This window comes from Carcharodon carcharias, chromosome 34, assembly GCF_017639515.1.
Source record: "Carcharodon carcharias isolate sCarCar2 chromosome 34, sCarCar2.pri, whole genome shotgun sequence".
NCBI lineage: Eukaryota > Metazoa > Chordata > Chondrichthyes > Lamniformes > Lamnidae > Carcharodon > Carcharodon carcharias.
In genome coordinates, this window is record NC_054500.1 from 3,321,575 (window position 1) to 3,341,169 (window position 19,595).

General features: G+C 42.1%; 1 protein-coding gene across 5 annotated transcripts in view; it reads left to right on the plus strand.

Annotated features, from left to right (window-relative positions):
* The window catches only part of LOC121272696, a 96,963-nt gene that overhangs the window by 54,797 nt on the left and 22,571 nt on the right, over positions 1–19,595 (plus strand). For 4 of the 5 annotated variants that reach the window (XM_041179427.1, XM_041179428.1, XM_041179431.1 and 1 more), the window contains 3 exons: positions 1,115–1,276; positions 7,028–7,139; positions 9,826–10,295. In XM_041179427.1, the coding sequence (XP_041035361.1) occupies positions 1,115–1,276; positions 7,028–7,139; positions 9,826–10,295 (744 nt within the window). The remainder of the gene's footprint in view (positions 1–1,114; positions 1,277–7,027; positions 7,140–9,825; positions 10,296–19,595) is intronic. The other variant, XM_041179430.1, reaches the window with a different exon arrangement.

The window sequence follows — 19,595 nt, forward strand, 5'->3', positions numbered from 1 at the left end:
TGTTTTGAGATGCAAATAATCTTCAGAGTACAGTAGGAACCTGGATTCTCCATCAGAATTGTTGCAAACATTAATACTAGCATGACAGTTTAACGTTAGAACTATTCCCTTGCATTTTTCAAGTGAAGCCAGAGCTTACTGACAGCTGACTGATGTTGCACTTGATGATATATACTCACTGACATAGCAAAGCAAGTGATACCTTAAAAAGGGGATGGGAAACTAATGCTAATCTTACCCATGTTATGAGGTAGAATTTTAAAATGTTGTTCAGGCCATTTTCACATTTATAAAATAGAGGCTGTGCTCAAATGTCTGGGAAAAGCCAGGTATTTAAGGAGGTGAGATCACTGATAATTTGGTCATTGAGTAGCAAGTGAAAAGGTGTGAAGTGATTGACCTGCTGCAAAGCAATGACGATTGGTGTCATCTAGGGTTGGGAAAACTAGCTATATAACTGCAAGGGAACACCATATAAATGCAAAACCTGTATTGGCCTAGTTCCCTTGAGAAGCCTGATTCTAAATATTAGGCCAGGCGACTCTGTTTCCATTACTCTCCTGGCTGGCATCTCCCAAATCTAGTTCTGCGATGGATGTAGTCATCATTCTTAACTAGTTGTAGCCCATTGTGGAACACTATTTGCGGTAAATGGTTTGTGTTTCTGTTTGAGTGGAATAGGGTTTTATAAGCTGCCAGAGACAAAGGAGATTGATAATTACACAGAAACAAAGTGATTGAACCTCTAGGCTTTTGTAGGCAGTGAGAGGTAATGGAGAGAAAATGTGGTGGAAGAAAAGACAGATGAATAAAGTGAGAGAGACAAGTATGTACAGAAAAGGGGAGAATAAGTCAAAAATGTAAGAGGTGCAAGGTGTAGAGTGTGTGGCAGATGATCAAAGATAGAAAAAAATCATTTTTGTCTATTGTCACAGGAACTGAGCTAATATTTTAAATTTTAAAAGTAATCAAAATTCAAGCTGAATAGTAAATATTTGTGAAATACATGGCGCATCCATCAAAAAATGCACACGTGTTTTACTTGGCAGTTATTTCCAATGTTACTCTATTTACAGTTTGCCATGATCAGGTACTTTGTGATTTTAATCTGCAGGGGTGCAGTGAGCCACCTAGGAGTTGGATAGCCAACAGGACGGCAACACCACATACACTGAGAGAAAGAGAATCTCGCAAGTTGATGGAAAATCGTTTTAAATTATTGGAGAGCACTGTTTTCAATGATAAAAAGGCCCCAAAAGGTGCCATTCTCATTAAGGTTTGTTCAGATGAATTTCGAGGATTATTTTCTTCTTTGCAAAGAGGAACACTTCACCCATGCTGTCCCTACAATAGCTTTTATTTTGTGAATATATTTAGCTACTTTTTTAAATGAAGGTGTTATCTGGCTCTAATTAGCAACTAAATGTTTTGAAATTCACACAACCACCATCTCCTAACTGCCCCTCCCTCATGAGCTCCTGCTTTCTTTTGGACAGTGTTAGAAACCTTTGACCTGTGGCTTCTTAGATGCTGCTGGTTAGAACATACTACTGTAGGGTAGCGTAAGAGCTGTGTTTGGTCTTTCTATCAATGGATAATATTAAAGCTTTGTGAGGACATTGTTTCAGTTGCCGCAGGCAATTTTCAAATCATGCAGATGGTCCATCAGAAGAAAGCTGTAGTTATAACATAGGCCTTTAGTGACACCACATCTGCAATACTGCATGCAATTTTGGCCTCCGTATTTAAGGAATAATATACTTGCATTGGAGACGGTACAGTAAATGTTCACTACTTTGGTCCCTGGAATGATGGGGTTGACCTATGGTGAGAGGCTGAGTAAATTGGGCCTATATTTTCTGGAGTTTAGAAGAATGAGAGGTGATCCCATTGAAACATACAAGATTCAGAAGGGACTTGATAAGGTAAGATAAACACAGAAAGATTGTTTCTGCTGGTCAGGGAATCTAGAACAGTGGGGCACAGTCTCAGGATAAGGGGCTAATTATTTAGGACTGAGGTGAGGAGAAATTACTTCACTCAAAGGGTTATGAATCTTTGGAATTCTTTACCCCAGATGGTTGTGGATGCTCCATCGTTGAATACATTTAAGGCTGGGATAGACAGATTTTTGTTGTCTTAGGAAATCTAGGGATATAAGGGACTGGGTGGGAAAGTGGAGTTGAAACCTCAGATCAGCCAGGATCAAATTTAATGCTGGAGCTGGTTCAATGGGCCATATGGCCCACACCTATTTCTTGTGTTCTTGTGCTTCTGAATTGCAGTGGTAGCCAGAGAATCATCTGCAATGTTCTCTTGCTGCACAGTTACCTGTGAAGCTCCCCAAGGATCAATCCTTGGCTGGCTCCTATTTCTGATCTACATGCTGCCACCATCCAACATCATCCAAAAACACTGTCACGTTTTGTATATATGGTGACGACATCCATATCTACCTGATTAGTACACCTCATGAATTCTTCCATTGTTTGTTTGTCACACTGCTTATCTAGATGAGCAAAACAAATCCCTCCAACTGAGTACCTGGAAGACAATTATGTTCCTTTGCCACCAACTTCAACCCTTTACCTGGCCACTAAGGCTGAACAATCTTACAGTTTTATTTCACCCTAAGGTGAGCTTCCAGTCTATATCCCTTCCATCACTAAGGGAACCTACATCCACTTCTGTAATATTGTCCATTTCCATCTCTGTCTCAGCCCATCCACTTTAATCTTCATCCATGCCTTTGTCATATCAAGATTCGACTATTCTACTACTCTCCTGGCCACCCTGAGTTTGCTTACCCACGTTGGCTGTTAGTCTGGAAACACCTTCAATTTCTTTAAATTCTCATTCTTGACTTCAAATCACACCAGGGTTCTTCCCAACCTCTCTCTGTGACCTCCTTCCATGATACAACCCTCTAAGATTTTGACTCTCCTCCAATTCTGGTCTCTTGCACATCTTGGATTTTAATTGCCGCATCTTTGACAACCACGCCTTCAACTGTCTATACCCTAAACTCTGAAACTACTTTCCTAAATTTCCATGCTTTTCTACCTGCTTTGAAGCCAATACTTAAAATCTCCCTCTTTTGGCCATCTGTCTTAATATCATCTTGTGTAGCCTTGTGTCAAATTTTGTATGATAATGCAAGAACTTGCGTTTGCCCTCAGGACATCCCAAAGTGCTTCATGCCCAACAAAGTACTTCTATTAGAACATAAGAAATAGGAGTAGACCATTCAGCCCTTCAAACGTGCTCTGCCATTCAGTAAGATTATGGCAGATCTTCGACCTCAGCTCCACCTCCCCACGCTATCCTCATACCCTTTGATTCCCTTAGTGCCCAAAAATCTATTTATCTCTGTCCTTAATATACCCAATGCCTTAAACATCCATAGCACTCTGAAGTAGAGAACACCAAAGATTCACAAACCTTTGAGTGAAAAATAAAACTCCTCACCTCACTCTTTTTGAAGTGTAGTCACTTGAAATGTAGGAAAACACAGCAGCCAATATGTGCCTGGCAAGATCCCATGAACAGTAATGAGATAAATGACCATATCAATGTTGGGGGAATAAATATTACACAGGCTATCATGGAGAACTCTCATGCTCTTCAAGTAGTATCACGATATTTTACGATCACCTGAGAGGACAGTTGGTTTAAGATGCCACTTCCAACAGTGCAACACTCCCCAACTGCACTGAAGTGTCAGCCTAGATCAAGTCATTGCAGTGGGGCTTGAAATCACAGCTTTCTGGTTTGGAGGTTAGTGTGGTACCAGTGAGACATTGCTGGCTGACTTACTCCAGTGTGTCTGCAAATTATATGTTCATCACTGAGTGTATGGAACAATAAGTTTTAAGAAAAGATGCAATAGAGAGACACAAAATTAGCATAACTAATGCAGGATGCATTGTAAGATGTGGTAAAGCAATATTGACTCAGTAGGTTTATTCAGGTGAATTATTGAACTGTATGAACTAGGATTACAAACATTTGTGCAAACATCTGTGCTGTTAATTGGCCTTAAATTACAAGCAAATGTAGGGGTACTACAATTACACTGTTGCATCAATGGGATGAGAGGGATGGGGAGGAGAAATCATCCAAGGGACCTTGCTCTAGTGACATCGCCTCAGCACCCCTTCCTTCTGACCACATCACTCACTCACTTTCAACTGGAAGCATCTGCAAATGGCAGAGAAAGAAGTTGGGGGATGGGGTGCCTGACTAAGAACTGCCTCAAACAATCTGTTTTGACAATTTTTGAACGTTTTATTTATACTCCTAGTTTCAGTGTCATGCAATAGCATTTCCAATGAGAATGAAAGAATTTAAACTCAAAGGGCAGGATTTTGAGTTTGGCGGGTGGGCGCAGTTAGTAGGCCCGGGAGCGGCCGGGAAACCATAAGATCATAAGACATAGGAGCAGAAATTAGGCCATTCAACCCATCGAGTCTGCTCCGCCATTCAACCCTGGCTGATAAGTTTCTCAATCCCATTCTCCCACCTTCTTTCCGTAACCTTTGATCCCCTTACCAATCAAGAACCTATCTATCTCGGTCTTAAATACACTCAATGACCTGGCCTTCACAGCCTTCTGTGGCAATGAATTCCATAGATTCACCACTCTCTGGCTAAAGAAGTTTCTCCTTATCTTTGTTCTAAAAGGTCTTCCCTTTACTCTGAGGCTGTGCCCTCAGGTCCTAGTCTCTCCTACTAATGGAAACATCTTCCCCACGTCCACTCTATCCAGGCCTTTCAGTATTCTGTAAGTTTCAATCAGATCCCCCCTCATCCTTTTAAACTCCATCGAGTATAGACCCAGAGTCCTCAAACGTTCCTCATATGTTAAGCCTTCCTTTCCAGGGATCATTCTCATGAACCTCCTCTGGACCCTCTCCAGGGCCAGCACATCTTTCCTGAGATACGGGGCCCAAAATTGCTCACAATATTCTAAATGTGTTCTGACCAGAGCCTTATAAAGCCTCAGCAGCACATCCCAACTTTTATATTCTAGTCCTCTCAAAATAAATGCCAACATTGCATTTGCCTTCCTAACTACCGACTCAAACTGCAAGTTAACCTTAAGAGAATACTGGACTAGGATTCCCAAGTCCCTTTGCGCTCTAGATTTCTGAATTCTCTCCCCATTTAGAAAATAGTCTTTGCCTCTATTCTTCCTACCAAAGTGCATGACTCACACTTCCCCACATTGTATTCCATCTGCCACTTCTTTGCCCATTCTCCTAACCTGTCCAAATCCTTCTGCAGCCTCCTCAAAACTACCTGTCCCTCCACCTATCTTTGTATCATCTGCAAACTTAGCCAGAATGCCCTCAGTTCCTTCATCTAGATCATTAATGTATAAAGTGAAAAGTTGTGGTCCCAACACTGACCCCTGTGGAACTCCACTAGTCACCGGCCGCCATCCTGAGAAGGACCCCCTTATCCCCGCTCTCTGCCTCCTGCCATACAGCCAATCTTCTATCCATGCTAGTTCCTTGCCTCTAACACATGGGCTCTTATCTTACTGAGCAGCCTCCTGTGCGGCACCTTGTCAAAGGCTGGAAGTCCAAGGCTCTCCTTTGTCTAACCTACTCATTACCTCCTCAAAGAATTCTAATAGATTTGTCACGCATGACCTCCCCTTGATGAAACCATGCTGACTTTGCCCGATTTTACCATGCACTTCCAAGTATTCTGAAATATCATTCTTAATAATGGACTCTAAAGTCTTACCAACGACCGAGGTCAGGCTAATCGGCCTGTAATTTCCCATCTTTTGCCTCACTCCCTTCTTAAACAGGGGGGTTACATTAGCGATTTTCCAGTCCTCTGGGACCCTCCCTGACTCAAGTGATTCCTGAAAGATCACCACTAACTCCTCCACTATCTCTTCAGCTATTTCCTTCAGAACTCTGGGGTGTAATCCATCTGGTCCAGGTGATATATCCACCTTCAGATCTTTCAGTTTTCATAGCACCTTCTGCTTGGTAATGGCCACCATACTCACCTCTGCCCCCCGACTCTCTTGAACTTTGGGGATGTCACTCGTGTCTTCCACTGTGAAGACTGTCGCAAAGTAGCTATTCAGTTCCTCCCCCATTTCTTTGTTCCCCACTACTACTTCTCCAGCGTCATTTTCCTGCAGTCCAATGTCCGCTTTTGCCCCTCTCTTACCCTTTATATATCTAAAAAAACTCTTGCAATCTCCTTTTATATTACTGGCTAGTTTACCCTCATATTTAATCTTCTCCCTCCTTATTTCTTTCTTAGTTGACCTCTGTTGGTCTTTGTAGGCTTCCCAATCCCCTGGTTTGCCACTGCTCTTCGCCACATTGCATGCTTTCTCTTTAGCTTTTATGCTGTTCCTGACTTCCCTTGTTAGCCTCGTCCTCCCTTTAGTATGCTTCTTCTTCCTAGGGATGAATTTTTGCTGTGTCTCCCAAATTACTCCCAGAAACGGCCCCCGACCGCAACTTCACACTGGCTGGCCAATTAACAGTTTTTGAAATGCCAAAAAAAATGTCCAAGCATCAGAATCGGTCACCCGAACATCTGGCTGATGAAAATTCTGTCCAAACGTTTTTATTTTTTAAAATTAATATTGGAAACCTCATCCCATCCCTGGTTGAGGTTTCCTCAAAAAGGCAAAGGCTGCCTGGCTGATTCGCCCGCCTGCCAACCGTAACGTTGGACACAATGAAAAGTCACCTTTGATTACTAAGTTAATGGCCTTAATAGGCCTCTTAATTGTCAGCGGGCACGCTGCCAACTCTTGTGCGCACTTGCCAACTGATCAACTGGATTTACTGCTCACTTCTGTTTATGGTATGGTTAAATCATTGTTACAATATTCCACTTCATTGGAAGTACCCACGAAAACCTCCTTTGCTGCTGTCAGGAGGCTTGCTACACTATGGTCTATTGCAGAATAATGGAATGATTTCTAAATTCAGAAGTTTCTATTAATATTTTAGTCATGCACTTTGTGTTGGTTTCATCTTCACAGGCCATTGATGTAATCAGTGACTTGGATATGCAATCAGAAGAACTGTTCAGGGAAAAGGAACTGCTAATGAAAAAGCAAAAGAGACTGCTAGAGGAAATTTCACTTCTAGCGGGTAAGGTTTGCTTGTGTTTTGAGTTGTAAAAAGGAATTTCAAACAGTCGCTTGGTAGTAAAGAATTTGACTATTGTTGAAAAGAGAGTCATTGCTGAAGTTTTTTGTTCTGCACTCATCAGAACAAACGCAAGAATGTCAAGTTTCAAACAATCAACAATTTATAGTACAGTGGGGAAGAAAAGTTGATTTGTTGGCAAGTTGACTCTGGCTGAGGTGTTGCCATGGAGTAAGCAGTGGGGAGCTATAGATTTCCCAAGGTCCCGGGTAATTCAAAAAAGGTGTAGAGCTTGAACATATTCCTTTTGCTTGCAGTGAACGGGTTCCTGTGTATGAATGTGTGTTGCTTCTAGCAAGTGTAAATGAGCCACATTGAGAATGATTGATTATCTTTTAAATTGATTGTTAGTGTAGCTATTAGCGCAATTAAGATTGTTCAACAAGTGCTGCCCAATTGCATAATCACATCTAACAGCAGACATTTTGTTTGGATTTTGCAAGCGAGGGCTGGTTGAGTACAGTCTATACTCTGCCAATTACGAACGACTGAAGGAACATGCGATTTGATTTGATCAGCAAGTCGCTGGGATAAATGGCCTATGTGCCTGGCGTCGCACTGGCAGTGAAATTCTTGCAAGATGTTGCTCAAGTGTGTGGTAGGCAGAATGTTTTTGGACTGACGGCAACGGTGGAAAATATCACAAGCGTATCTCAAAAATTTGGACAACCGGTTAAGGAAGCTGTTTCACGATACTACTGTGCAGTGGCTACACGTGTGGCATTTTCCAGTAACAAAAATACACAGGGGCCTGTTCTCTGCAAACAGAAGATGTATGTTCAAGTCACCATCCTTTTTGAATTACCTGAGAGCTTGAGGTACCATTCCGAGTGTAAGATGAAAAGCTTCAGCAACAAGTCCCTTTTCAGCAAAGGAATTTCATTTTGTGTGAATCAATAAATAACTTAAATTTGTGTACATTCAGTCTATAGGATACATTTTTTGCCCCAGGTGTAAAACATTTTGAGTCGAGTGCTATTGTATCTTGAATGTCATTGAAGATGTTGGCCCAGATCTTCTGCTCTTTGGATGTTTGGAGACTAGATGTACACTGGCGGATGTACTATGGGACACCTCTAAAGTCCCTATGCAAGGACTACACAGGAACTGCCCGGGAAATTTTAACTTCCGATAAGCAATTCCCCTACTCCTTGGGACCATCCAAGAAAGTTTCCAACTCTGAGTTAGAGTTGGAGATTTTGATGGTTCCAATTTAGTTACCTGGAATGTTACCCTGAAATAAAACGTGTCCAACACCTTGGTAACTATACAACTGACGCTGCTGACTCCTCCTCCTCCTCCTCCTCTCCCCCCCTCCACTCTCTGCCTTTCCACCGCTGCCCCTCTGCCCTCTCACACTGCCCCTCTGCCAATGGTAAGTCTTCACCAGCACCAGCGAAAAGCTTTGGGACATTTAAATAGCTTTTCATTGTTTCAGTGAAATGAGTGCCAGGGTGGGTAGGGTAGTGAGTTGGGTCGGGGGCAGTAGGGGGCCTTACTCGTGACCACCACCTCCTGAAATAGAAAGAAAGTGTTTGTTGGTTGTTGGTCATCAGCTCTTTTTTTCCCCAAATACAATCAACCCTACCACAAACATTTCTCTGACCCTGTGTCAGCAAACGGAAAGCAGAAAAATCAACTGTGACGTATGTGGCATTATAAGAAATACACATACTGAGCAGTCAGATAGGTCACTCCATATTGAGTGTGTATATTTGGGGATGAGCTTTTTATTCTTAAGTCGATTTCTGCCCTTTCCCACATCAGAGATTTAGTTGCTAATAATTAGTTTTCTCTAGCTAGTGTGTTATGGCCTCTAGGCTTCAAGTAAAGTTTATTTGGCACTTGTACTGTTTCTGTGTGCTATCTTTCCCCACCTTTCCATTTTGCCTTAAATATTTGTGATCAGTTATTGCTCATCATTCCTGTTGACAGACTTTCACAGTATCTCTGTTTGTTATGCCATATTATGACTAGTCAGGGTTGTGAGGTCTGTTATCAGACCAACGATTTTTGAGTCATTAGCTGGCGGCGATATGTTCAGTCTGTCTCCATTTCAAAAAATTAATACATTTAATTTTACCATTTTTATCATTTGTGCCCATTAAAATATTAAATTACAAAATTATAATGAGATGTTGCTCATAAACCAAAATGTTTTAAAACAGACTTTGTATTATTCAAGCTGATTTCTAAAAGTGAAAAAAAACATTTTTCAGGTTTTGTTGCATTTTTGCAGGAACATCTTCATTGGTAAACCCACATAAATCACCTACTACCATTCCTTTGCTGGATTGTGCTCCTCATTATTACACATTTTATGACAGAAATATCCAGTTCCTCTGAATCTTGTTGGTAGTGCTTCATCAGAAGCTCCAAGGGTTAGCACAACACTTTTGCATCTTTTGTGTTATAATGTCACTTAAATACATCCACTAATGCAAATCAGCAGAAAAGCCTTAAAATTTGGAAAACAATATGCTCAGTTTTTATCCAGTCAGTGAGGGTTATGCCAGACATCACCACACAAGAGGTGGGGTAGCACAATAAACCAGAAACCACAAATTTCTCACAGCAGTAAGCAGTTGAATACTTGCAAAAATGAACTGATCAACTGTCTCCTTTGTAGATACCAGGTCAGATGCAACTGAGGAGCAAGTAGAAGACGGACAGTTCTTTGGTACGAAGAAGGCCTCGGATGCGAGAGCCGTAACTTTTCAGAAACCTGAACCACACTGGCTTGAAAACAGTTATCTGTCTGATGCTGCAGTAATAAAAAGCAACACGATTTCTGTTTTATCAGAGCATCACAGTGAAGATTGCACAGGAGGAGTTAAATGGGAGCAAGATGAACTAAAGGCAAATAGTTTAGGTAAAGTCAAGATGGCAGGAGACTTCAAAGAGCAGCATTACCAGGAACCAATGAATCCTGATGGTTATGACCCCTCTGCAGTAAGAAGAAAGAATTGTAATGGCAAAGATGAAGATGCTCTTTTCACTGTTGGCAAAGAGTCATCGATTGGGAGCTCTGACTTCGGCAGTCATTCAGATTTTGACATAAATACAGATGAAGTGAATGAAATTGATGTGGAAATACTGGTATGTACTGAGAAGCTATTCAAATGTATTTACTTACTAAAGATGTGAATAGCGAATTAATTTCTTCATTCATTTTCCCAAATCAGCTTTTACAATTGGTTAGCTCTAGCTCTTCCAATTGCTGATCTATTCAGTAGATCAACTCGCTGAGCTATACAGACTGGAGAGTATCCAGCACACAGCTTGTCTAACAGTAACGGTCCTACAGTTAGCTCATGTTACCTTGTTCAGAATGAGTAAAACTGGCCTGGGTTCTTCTGTTGCTTATAGATGACCCTGTTGAAGTTCTGTTTGTATATAGATGCTGGGGAAGTCTGGTTATGCTGCCACTACCAGTGTTTGCAGTGTAGGCTTATGTGGAAAGAGCAACCACCTAAGTGAGGTGCTGAAGGATGATGTCCAGAGGGTCATATCCCAGCATGCCCCAGGCACTCTGCCAAAAAATATATAAGTGCCTTTGGCAGGGGATGATCAAAACTGGAACCATGTAATCTGCACTACGAATTAATTATTATTGAAGTTTATGGTGGATTTTATTTTTAATAGTATTGTCTGGCCCAATCTTTCAAGAAACCTGAGGTTGAATTGGAAGGTTAAGTTTATTCTCTGCTTCTTTGCTAGGTGCTTTGCATCCATGATGCACTTCACCTCAGAGGGGAATTATCCCAATCTGCAGAACTCCCTCCTGTTAGCTGATATTTATAAATGGCTTAAGGGAAGGGAAGGAATTGTGATCCAGGATGTTCTGAATGTTGTAAAGGCAAGAAAGTGCAGAGAGGATGAATAGTAATGGTACTGTTTCCTATTGCAGTAATTTATAACAGCTGAGTTTTGCTGTTTGATTTTATATAAACTAGAAACTAGATTCAAAGGGTCTGATAAGTATACACAGAACTACGTGATTTGGTATAATTTTGTGTTTGAAACTGAGATGAGTCTTGGTGTTGAACAATGATCCATCTCTGGTCATGTTCCGAGACTGCTACCAATCCGATGTCTGTTCTTTCTCCTCTTGCCTCTCTGTAGGAATGTTGGCCTATACCAAATATCCACCCAGAGCTGAAGTCAGGAACTCTGTGTATAGGGAATATCTGGTAAACAGAGCGTTTCACTCAACAATGTAGAATACTGCACTGCCTCACATGATTCTTGCATAGTTATCTTAGTGTCACTAGTGACACTAATATATGGCTATCCCCCACGTTGGACACTAGTGTGGCTCACGTGCTAGAAGCTACATATATTCACACAGGGCCCTGTCCTTTGCAAACAGAAAGAACATGTCCACGCAAAAGCTTGGAGGACAGCCATTCCCTGGTTCATTCCCCATGGCAATGCCTTGCTCAATGAGAGTTGACCTGTCGAACATTTTGAATTGTTTCTTTAAATGTTTCCCATTGTTCATTTACGTCCCTACCTTTTAGTCTCTTTACCCAATTAAACTTAGCCAGTTCTTCCTTCATACCTATGTAATTGGCTTTGTTTAAGTGTACGATTTTTGTTTGCTTTCGAAATATGTAGTTTTTGATCTTAACATGGAGTTGAATGGTGTTATGGTCACTATTTGCCAGTGGATCTTTAACCATAACATTACTAATTAACCCTGCTTCATTACACAAAACTAAGTCTAAGATAGCTTTATCCCTAAAGCGTACTGCTCCAAGAAACTATCATGGAGACATTCTACAAACTCATCTTCTAGACCGTTCTTGCCAATTTGACTATCCCAATCTATATGAAGATTAAAGTCCCCCACAATTATTACGTTTCCTTTGTACAAGCTGCAATAATTTCTTTTTTTAATGCTCTGCACAATAGTATAGCTACTGTTAAGGGGCTGACAAATTACTCCTACTGCTTGTCTGGTTTGAATTTTAAACAAAAGCTTGGCAGTTAACTGTTCCTTGGTGCATTCTCCATGACAGTGCCTCTAGCAAGCACAGTCCACTTGCCAACCAATCAGCACCCTCTTCTCATGCAGTATAAATTGTTATTCCCTTTTGAGATTTGGTATTCTTGCGAATCTGTCCTGATGTGTGCAAGTTGAAAGCTTCAACAGCATGTTTTTTTTCAGTAATACTTAAGTACTGTACTACCAAGCGACTAATTCTTATTTAGTAATTACTCTTAAATAAAAACAGGAGACCAAACAGTCCACTGAATCATGTTCCTTTGAAAGGCCTTAATGTTTATATATATTTATCTGCTGCTGCCAGATTATTCCAAAACTTTGAAGAACTTCTTCCTAATATTTATAAAGGTTTGCTCTTTGGCCCTCCTCATCCATCCTACTTTGAAGTAGTTCAACGAACATCTCTCTAGATTATGGAGATTGTTTTTTACAGTCCAGCTTTGAGCAGCTATATAAAAATTATAACATGAGAATGGGCCATTCAGCCCAACCAGTCAGTTTTGGTGTGTATCCTCCACACGAACAGTAGTTCTAATTCTCCCGCTATTTTCTGGACACTGGAAGTGACAAATCTGTGATAACTCCCATTTACCATTCCAGCTCTTCACTATTGATTGTTTGATATTGACTTATACATGTTTTACACATTTTCTGTTGAATTTGCAATGTTTTGTACTTATCAGAGTTAAGTCTCTTATGCTTTTATTTACCATATATGCCCACGTAAAAGTCAACCCATGATTTTTCATTTACATTTTCATAACTTTTCATATGCTTCATGTAAAAATTGACCATAGTTTTTCAGGGATTAAAGCCTATCGACTGCCACGCTCCCCCTGGGGACCTCTTCGTGTACTCTGCAGAAAAAGGCAGCAGGCAGGAGACATGGTCCAGCAAAGCCCTGAGGCTGATCTGCTTGTCCACCAGGAGCTGCTTGAGCTGATGCTTCACTGACATTGCCACAGCAGACATCCCAGGTCACAGCACTTCCCGTGGAGGCACAACTGTGACCTAGGGCAATCTCGCTCCGCCACACCGGAGCTTGGAGCTAAACAGCACAACCTGTCTGATCATAGCAGACTGGACTTTCCCAGGATATATCCATATCATAGCAACAGACCATGGGCAGCTGTACAATCAGTGAGCTCATCTAGATAGCCAATCCTTGTACAGAATACTGTATGGGCCCAAATCAAACACACTCATAAATAAAGCCCTCAAAACTATTACTTGTGTAAAAGTTAACCCTTCACTTTTTGCCTAAAAAATTGGTCTCAAAAAGGTGATTTTTGCACAGGTAAAAAAGGTACTTTCTCTTTTATTGTGAAAGTTTATTTGTTTTATCTAGTTGAGGGTGATATAGATGCCAGTTTAGTTGGTATCCAATCTGGCCAATTATGGTTCATTCCTCCATTCAATCCTCAACAAAGTTTTTTTTTTTATATTCGTTCATGGGATTACCCATCCCTAATTGCCCTTGTTCTGACAGCATTTAAGAGTCACATTGCTGTGGATCTGGAGTCGCATGTAGGCCAGACCAGGTAAGGACAGCAAATTTCCTTCCCTAAGGGGCAAGAACCAGATGGGTTTTTTTAATGACAATTGGCAATTGCTCATCAGATTTTTATTGAATTCAAATTCCACCATCTGCCATGGTGGGATTCAAACCCTGGTGCCCAGAACATTACCCTGGATCTCTGGATTACCAGTCCAGTGACAATACCATTACGCCATTGCTTCCCCAGTAATGGAGGAGTCATGACAGTGCCTCAAGAAGCACTTATTTATCAATAACCTGCTCACCAATGCTTGACTGGGTTCCATGAGGATCACGCCATTCCTGACTTTGGTCCAAACATGGACAAAGGACCTACGTTCTAGAGGTGGGAGTCACTTTCCTTAACATCAAGGCAGACTGAGTGTGGCATCAAAAAGCCCTAGTAAAATTGAACTAAGTGAGGATTGAGGGAAACTCCACTGGCTGGAGTCAAATGTAGCAAAAATGACCAAAGTTGAGGTTGTTGAGATCAATCATCTCAGCCCCAGACCATTGCTTTAGGAGCCTTTCAGGGTAGTATCCAAGGCCCAACCATCTTCAGCTGCTTCATTGATGACCTTCCTTCCATCATAAGGTCAGAAATGGGGATGTTCGCTCATTATTGCAATGTTCAATTCCATTCATAACTCCTTAGATACTGAAGCAGTCTGTGTCCCCATGCAGCCAGACCAAGACAACATCCTGGCTTGGGCTGATGAGTAGCAAGTAACATTTTGAAACACAAGTGCCAGGCAATGACCATCTCCAACAAGAGAGAATCTAACCATCTCCCCATGACACTCAACTGCATTACCATCTCTGAGTCTCTCTCTATCGATGTTGATGAGGGTTACCAATGACTAGAAACTGAACTGGACCAGCCATATGAATACTGTGGCTACAAGAGCAAGTCTGTGGTGAGTGATTCACCTTCTGACTCCCCAAAGCCTGTTCACCATCTACAAGGCCCAAGTCAGGAGTATAATGGAATACTACCCATTTGTCTGGATGAGTGTGGCCCCCAACAGCATACGAACAAGGAGCAGCAGTAGGCTGCTCGGCCCCTCGAGGCTGCTCGGCCCCTCGAGCCTGCTCCGCCATTTAATAAACTTATGGCTAATCTGATATAACCTCAAATCTGCATCCCACCTACTCCCAATAACCTATCACCCCCTTGCTTACCAAGAATCTATCCACCTCCGCCTTTAAAAATATACAAAGACTTTGCTTCCACCGCCTTTTCAGGAAGAGAGTTCTAAAGACTCTGAACCCTCTGAGAGAAAATTTCCCCTCATCTCTTTTAAATGGGCAACCCCGTATTTTTAAACAGTGACCCCTGGCTCTAGATTCTGCCACAAGAAGAAACATCCTCTCCACATCCACCTTGTCAAGACCACTTAGGATCTTATATGTTTCAATCAAGTCACCTCTTACTCTTCTAAACTCCAGCGGATACAAGTCTAGCCTGTCCAACCTTTCCTCATAAGAAAACCCGCACGTTCCAGGTAATAGTCTGGTGAACCTTCTGTGAACTGCTTCCAATGCATTTACCTCCTTCCTTAAATCAGGTGACCAATACAGAACAATGTACTCCAGATGTGGTCTCACTAGTGCTCTGTATAACTGAAGTATAATCTCACTACTTTTGTATTCAGCTCCCCTCACAATAAATAACGTTCTCTTAGCTTTCCTGATTACTTGCTATACCTGCATACTGGCCTATTGCAATTCATGCACTAAAACACCCAGACCCCTCTGCATCTCAGAGCTCTGTAATCTCTCACCATTTAGATAATATGCTTCTCTTTTATTCTTCCTGCCAAAATGGACAATTTCACATTTTCCCACATTATACTCAATTTGCCAGATCTTTACCCACTGACTTAATCTATCTATATCATTTTGTAGCCTCTGTATGTCTTCACAACTTAGTTTCTTATCTATTTTTGCATCATCAGCAAATTTGGCAACCATTCCTTCAATCCCTTTATCCAAGTCATTAATATAAATTGTAAGCAATTAAGGCTCCAACACTGATTGCTGAGGCACACCACTCGTTACATCTTGCAAACCTGAAAAAGAACCATTCTCTGATTTCTGTTAGCCAGCCAATCTTCCATCCATGCCAACATGTTACCTCTTATACCATGAGCCTTTATTTTCCACAATAACCTTTGATGTGGCACTTTATCAAATGCTTTCTCGAAATCTAAGTACATCCACCAGTTCCCCTTTATCCACAGCACATGGTACTTTATTAGCTTGACACCATCCAGAACAAAGCAGTTTGCTTGATTGGCACCCCATCCACACTGGCACAAAATGGCTACAGTGTGCATAATTCCACAAGGCTACTTTGACAGCAACTCACAACCTCTACCACCTAGAAGGACAAAGGTAGCAGAAGTGTGATAATGCCATCAACTCCAAGTTCCCCTTGAAATCACGCACAATCCTGTTTTCTAAGGATATCCACTTTCTTCCATTGTTGCTGAGCAAAATTCTGGAAACCGGCCCCTCCACTCGAACCTAACAGCACTGTGGGAGTATCTGCATCATATAGACTGCAGAGGTTCAAGGACGTTCACTGCCATTTTCTCGAGGGCTATTAGGGATGAATAAATTAAGATCACAGAATCTCAGAACTTTTACTGCACAGAAAGAAGTCATTCAGCCCATTGTGTCCACACCAATTCTCCAAATGAGCATTTCATCTAGTGCCATTCTCCTGCTTTCTCCCGTAACCCTGCAGATTGTTTCTTTTCAAATAATCTTCTAATTCCCTCTTCAACGTCTCAGTTGAACTTGCCTCCACCACACTCTCAGGCAGTGCATTCCAGACCCTAACCTCTCGCTGTGTGAAAAAATGTTTTCTCATATCGATTTTTCTTCTTTTACCAATTACTTTAAATCTGTGCCCTCTCATTCTCGATCCTTTCAAGAGTGGGAATGGTTTCTCCCTATCTACTTTTCCAGGCCCCTTATGACCACATTGAATCACCTTTCAGCCTTCTTTTCTCCGAGGAAAATAGTTCCTATTTTTCCAATCTTACTTCATAACTGAAGTACCTCACCACTGGTACTATTCTTGTAAACCTTTTCTGCACTCTCTGCAACGCCTTCACATCCTTCCAAAAGTGGGGCACCCAGAACTGTATGCAATACTCTACCATTGAATCACAGAGTGCAGAAGAGGCCCTTCAGCCCATCGAGTCAGCACCAGCATGTGCGAAACACCTGACCTACCTACCGAATCCCATTTACCAGCACTTGGCCCATAGCCTTGAATGTTGTGACATGCCAGGTGCTTATCCAGGTACTTTTTAAAGGATGTGAGGCAACCCACCTCCACCACCCTCCCAGGCAGCGCATTCCAGACTGTCACCACCCTCTGGGTAAAAACGTTTTTCCTCACATCACCCCTAAACCTCCTGCCCCTCGCCTTGTGTCCCCTCGTGACTGACCCTTCAACTAAGGGGAATAGCTGCTCCCTATCCACCCTATCCATGCCCCTCATAATCTTCTTCTCCTCGATCAGGTCGCCCCTCAGTCTTCGCTGCTCCAACGAAAACAGCCCAAGTCTATCCAACCTCTCTTCATAACTTAAATGTTTCATCCCAGGCAACATCCTAGTGAATCTCCTCTGCACCCCCTCCAGTGCAATCACATCCTCCCTATAATGTGGCGACCAGAACTGCACAAACTATTCCAGCTGTGGCCTCACCAAGGTTCTATACAACTCCAACATGACCTCCCTACTTTTGTAATCTATGCCTCGATTGATAAAGGCAAATGTCCCATATGCCTTTTTCACCACTAACATGCCCCTCCACCTTTAGAGATCTATGGCCACACACACCAAAGTCCCTTTGTTCCTCAGAACTTCCTAGTGTCATGTCGTTCATTGAATACTTCCTTGTCAAATTACTCTTCTTTATAAGTCTCCCATGTGGGACCTTGTCAAAGGCTTTGCTGAACTCCATATAAACTACATCAACTGCACTACCCTCATCTACACACCTGGTGACCACCTCAAAAATTCAATCAAATTTGTTAGGCATGACCTCCCTCTGACAAAGCCATGCTAACTATCCCTGATCAAACCTTGCCTCTCCAAGTTGAGATAATTCTGAAGGAGAGAATCTTTCTCCAATAGTTTCCCTACCACTGATGTGAGAGTCACTGGCCTGTAGTTCCCTGGCTTAAATCTACAACCCCTCTTAAATAGCGGAACCACATTAGCTGTTCTCCAGTCCTCCCCAGTGGCCAGAGAGGAATTAAAAATTAGGGTCATAGCCCCTGCAATCTCCTCCCTTGTCTCCCTCAGCAATCTGGGACACAAATCATCCGGACCTGGAGATTTGTCCACTTTTAAGCCTGTCAACACCTCCAATACCTTCTCACTCCCTATATCAATTTGCTCAAGAACCTCACAGTCTCTCTTCCCGAGTTCCATACCTTCATCCTCATTCTCTTGGGTGAAGACAGATGTGAAGTATTCATTCAACACTCTACTGATGTCCTCTGGCTCCACCCATAGATTGCCCCCTTGGTCCCTAATGGGCCCTGCTCTGTCCCTGGTTATCCCCTTCCCATTGATATACTTTTAGAATATCTTGGGATTGTCCCTACTTTTACCAGCCAGAGCGTTCTCATATCCCCTCTTTGCTCTCCTAATTGCTTTCTTAAGCTCCACCCTGCACTTTCTGTACTCCACTAATGCCTCCGCTGATTTGCTCCCCTTTTACCTGCTAAAAGCCTCTCTTTTCTTCTCATCGTATCCCAAATATCTCTGGTCATCCATGGTTCTCTGGGCTTGTTACTCCTTCCTATCACCCTAGAGGGAACATGTTGAGCCTGTACCCTCCCCTTTTCCCTTCTGAATGCCCCCCACTGCTCTTCTGCAGATTTCCCCACAAGTAGCTCTTCCCAGTCTACCTTGGCCAAATCCTGCCTAATTTTACTAAAAGCTGCTCTCCCCCAATCCAAAGCATTTTTTCGCAACTTGTCTGTTTCTTTGTCCATAACCAGCTTAAATTGTCTTATACAAGTTCATCTTAACCTTCTTGCTCTTGTACTCTATGACTCTACTAATAAAACCCAAGATACTATATGCTTTATTATCTGCTTTCTCAACCTGTCCTGCCACCTTTAATGACTTATGCAAATAAACATCGAGGTCCCTCTGCTCCTGCACCCCCTTTAGAGAAGTTCCCTATATTTTATATTGTCTCTCCATGTTCTTCTTACTAAAATGTATTGCCTCATATTTCTCTGCATTGAACTTCATCGACCATCTATCTGTCCATTCCACCAGCTTTGTCCTTTTGAAATTCTACACTATCCTCCTCACAGTTTATAAAGCTTCCAAGTTTTGTATCGTCCGCAAATTTTGAAATTGTGCCCTGTACACCAAGGCCTCGATCATATATCAGGAAAAGCGAGTTCCCTTGAGGAACTCCATTACAAACCTTCCTCCAGCCCGAAAAACATCCATTAGCCACTACACACTGTTTCGTGTCACTCAGCCAATTTTGTATTCATGTTGCTACTGTCCCTTTTATTCCATAAGCTATGCCTTTTTTCTCAAGTCTGTTGTGTGGCACTGTATCAAATGCCTTTTGGAAGTCCACGCACACCACACCAACAGCATTGTCCTCATTGGCCCTCTTCAATAAACTCCAGCAAGTTAGTCAAACACAAAACCATGCTGGCTCCCCTTAATTAACCCGCACTTGTCCATGTGACTATTCAAGATCTATTAGTATCAGCAGCTTGAGATGTATGCAAACTTATGCCAACTGCTAATTTTCCTACCTTTGTAGCCCATGAAGGTTTGGGCTCGCCTGCT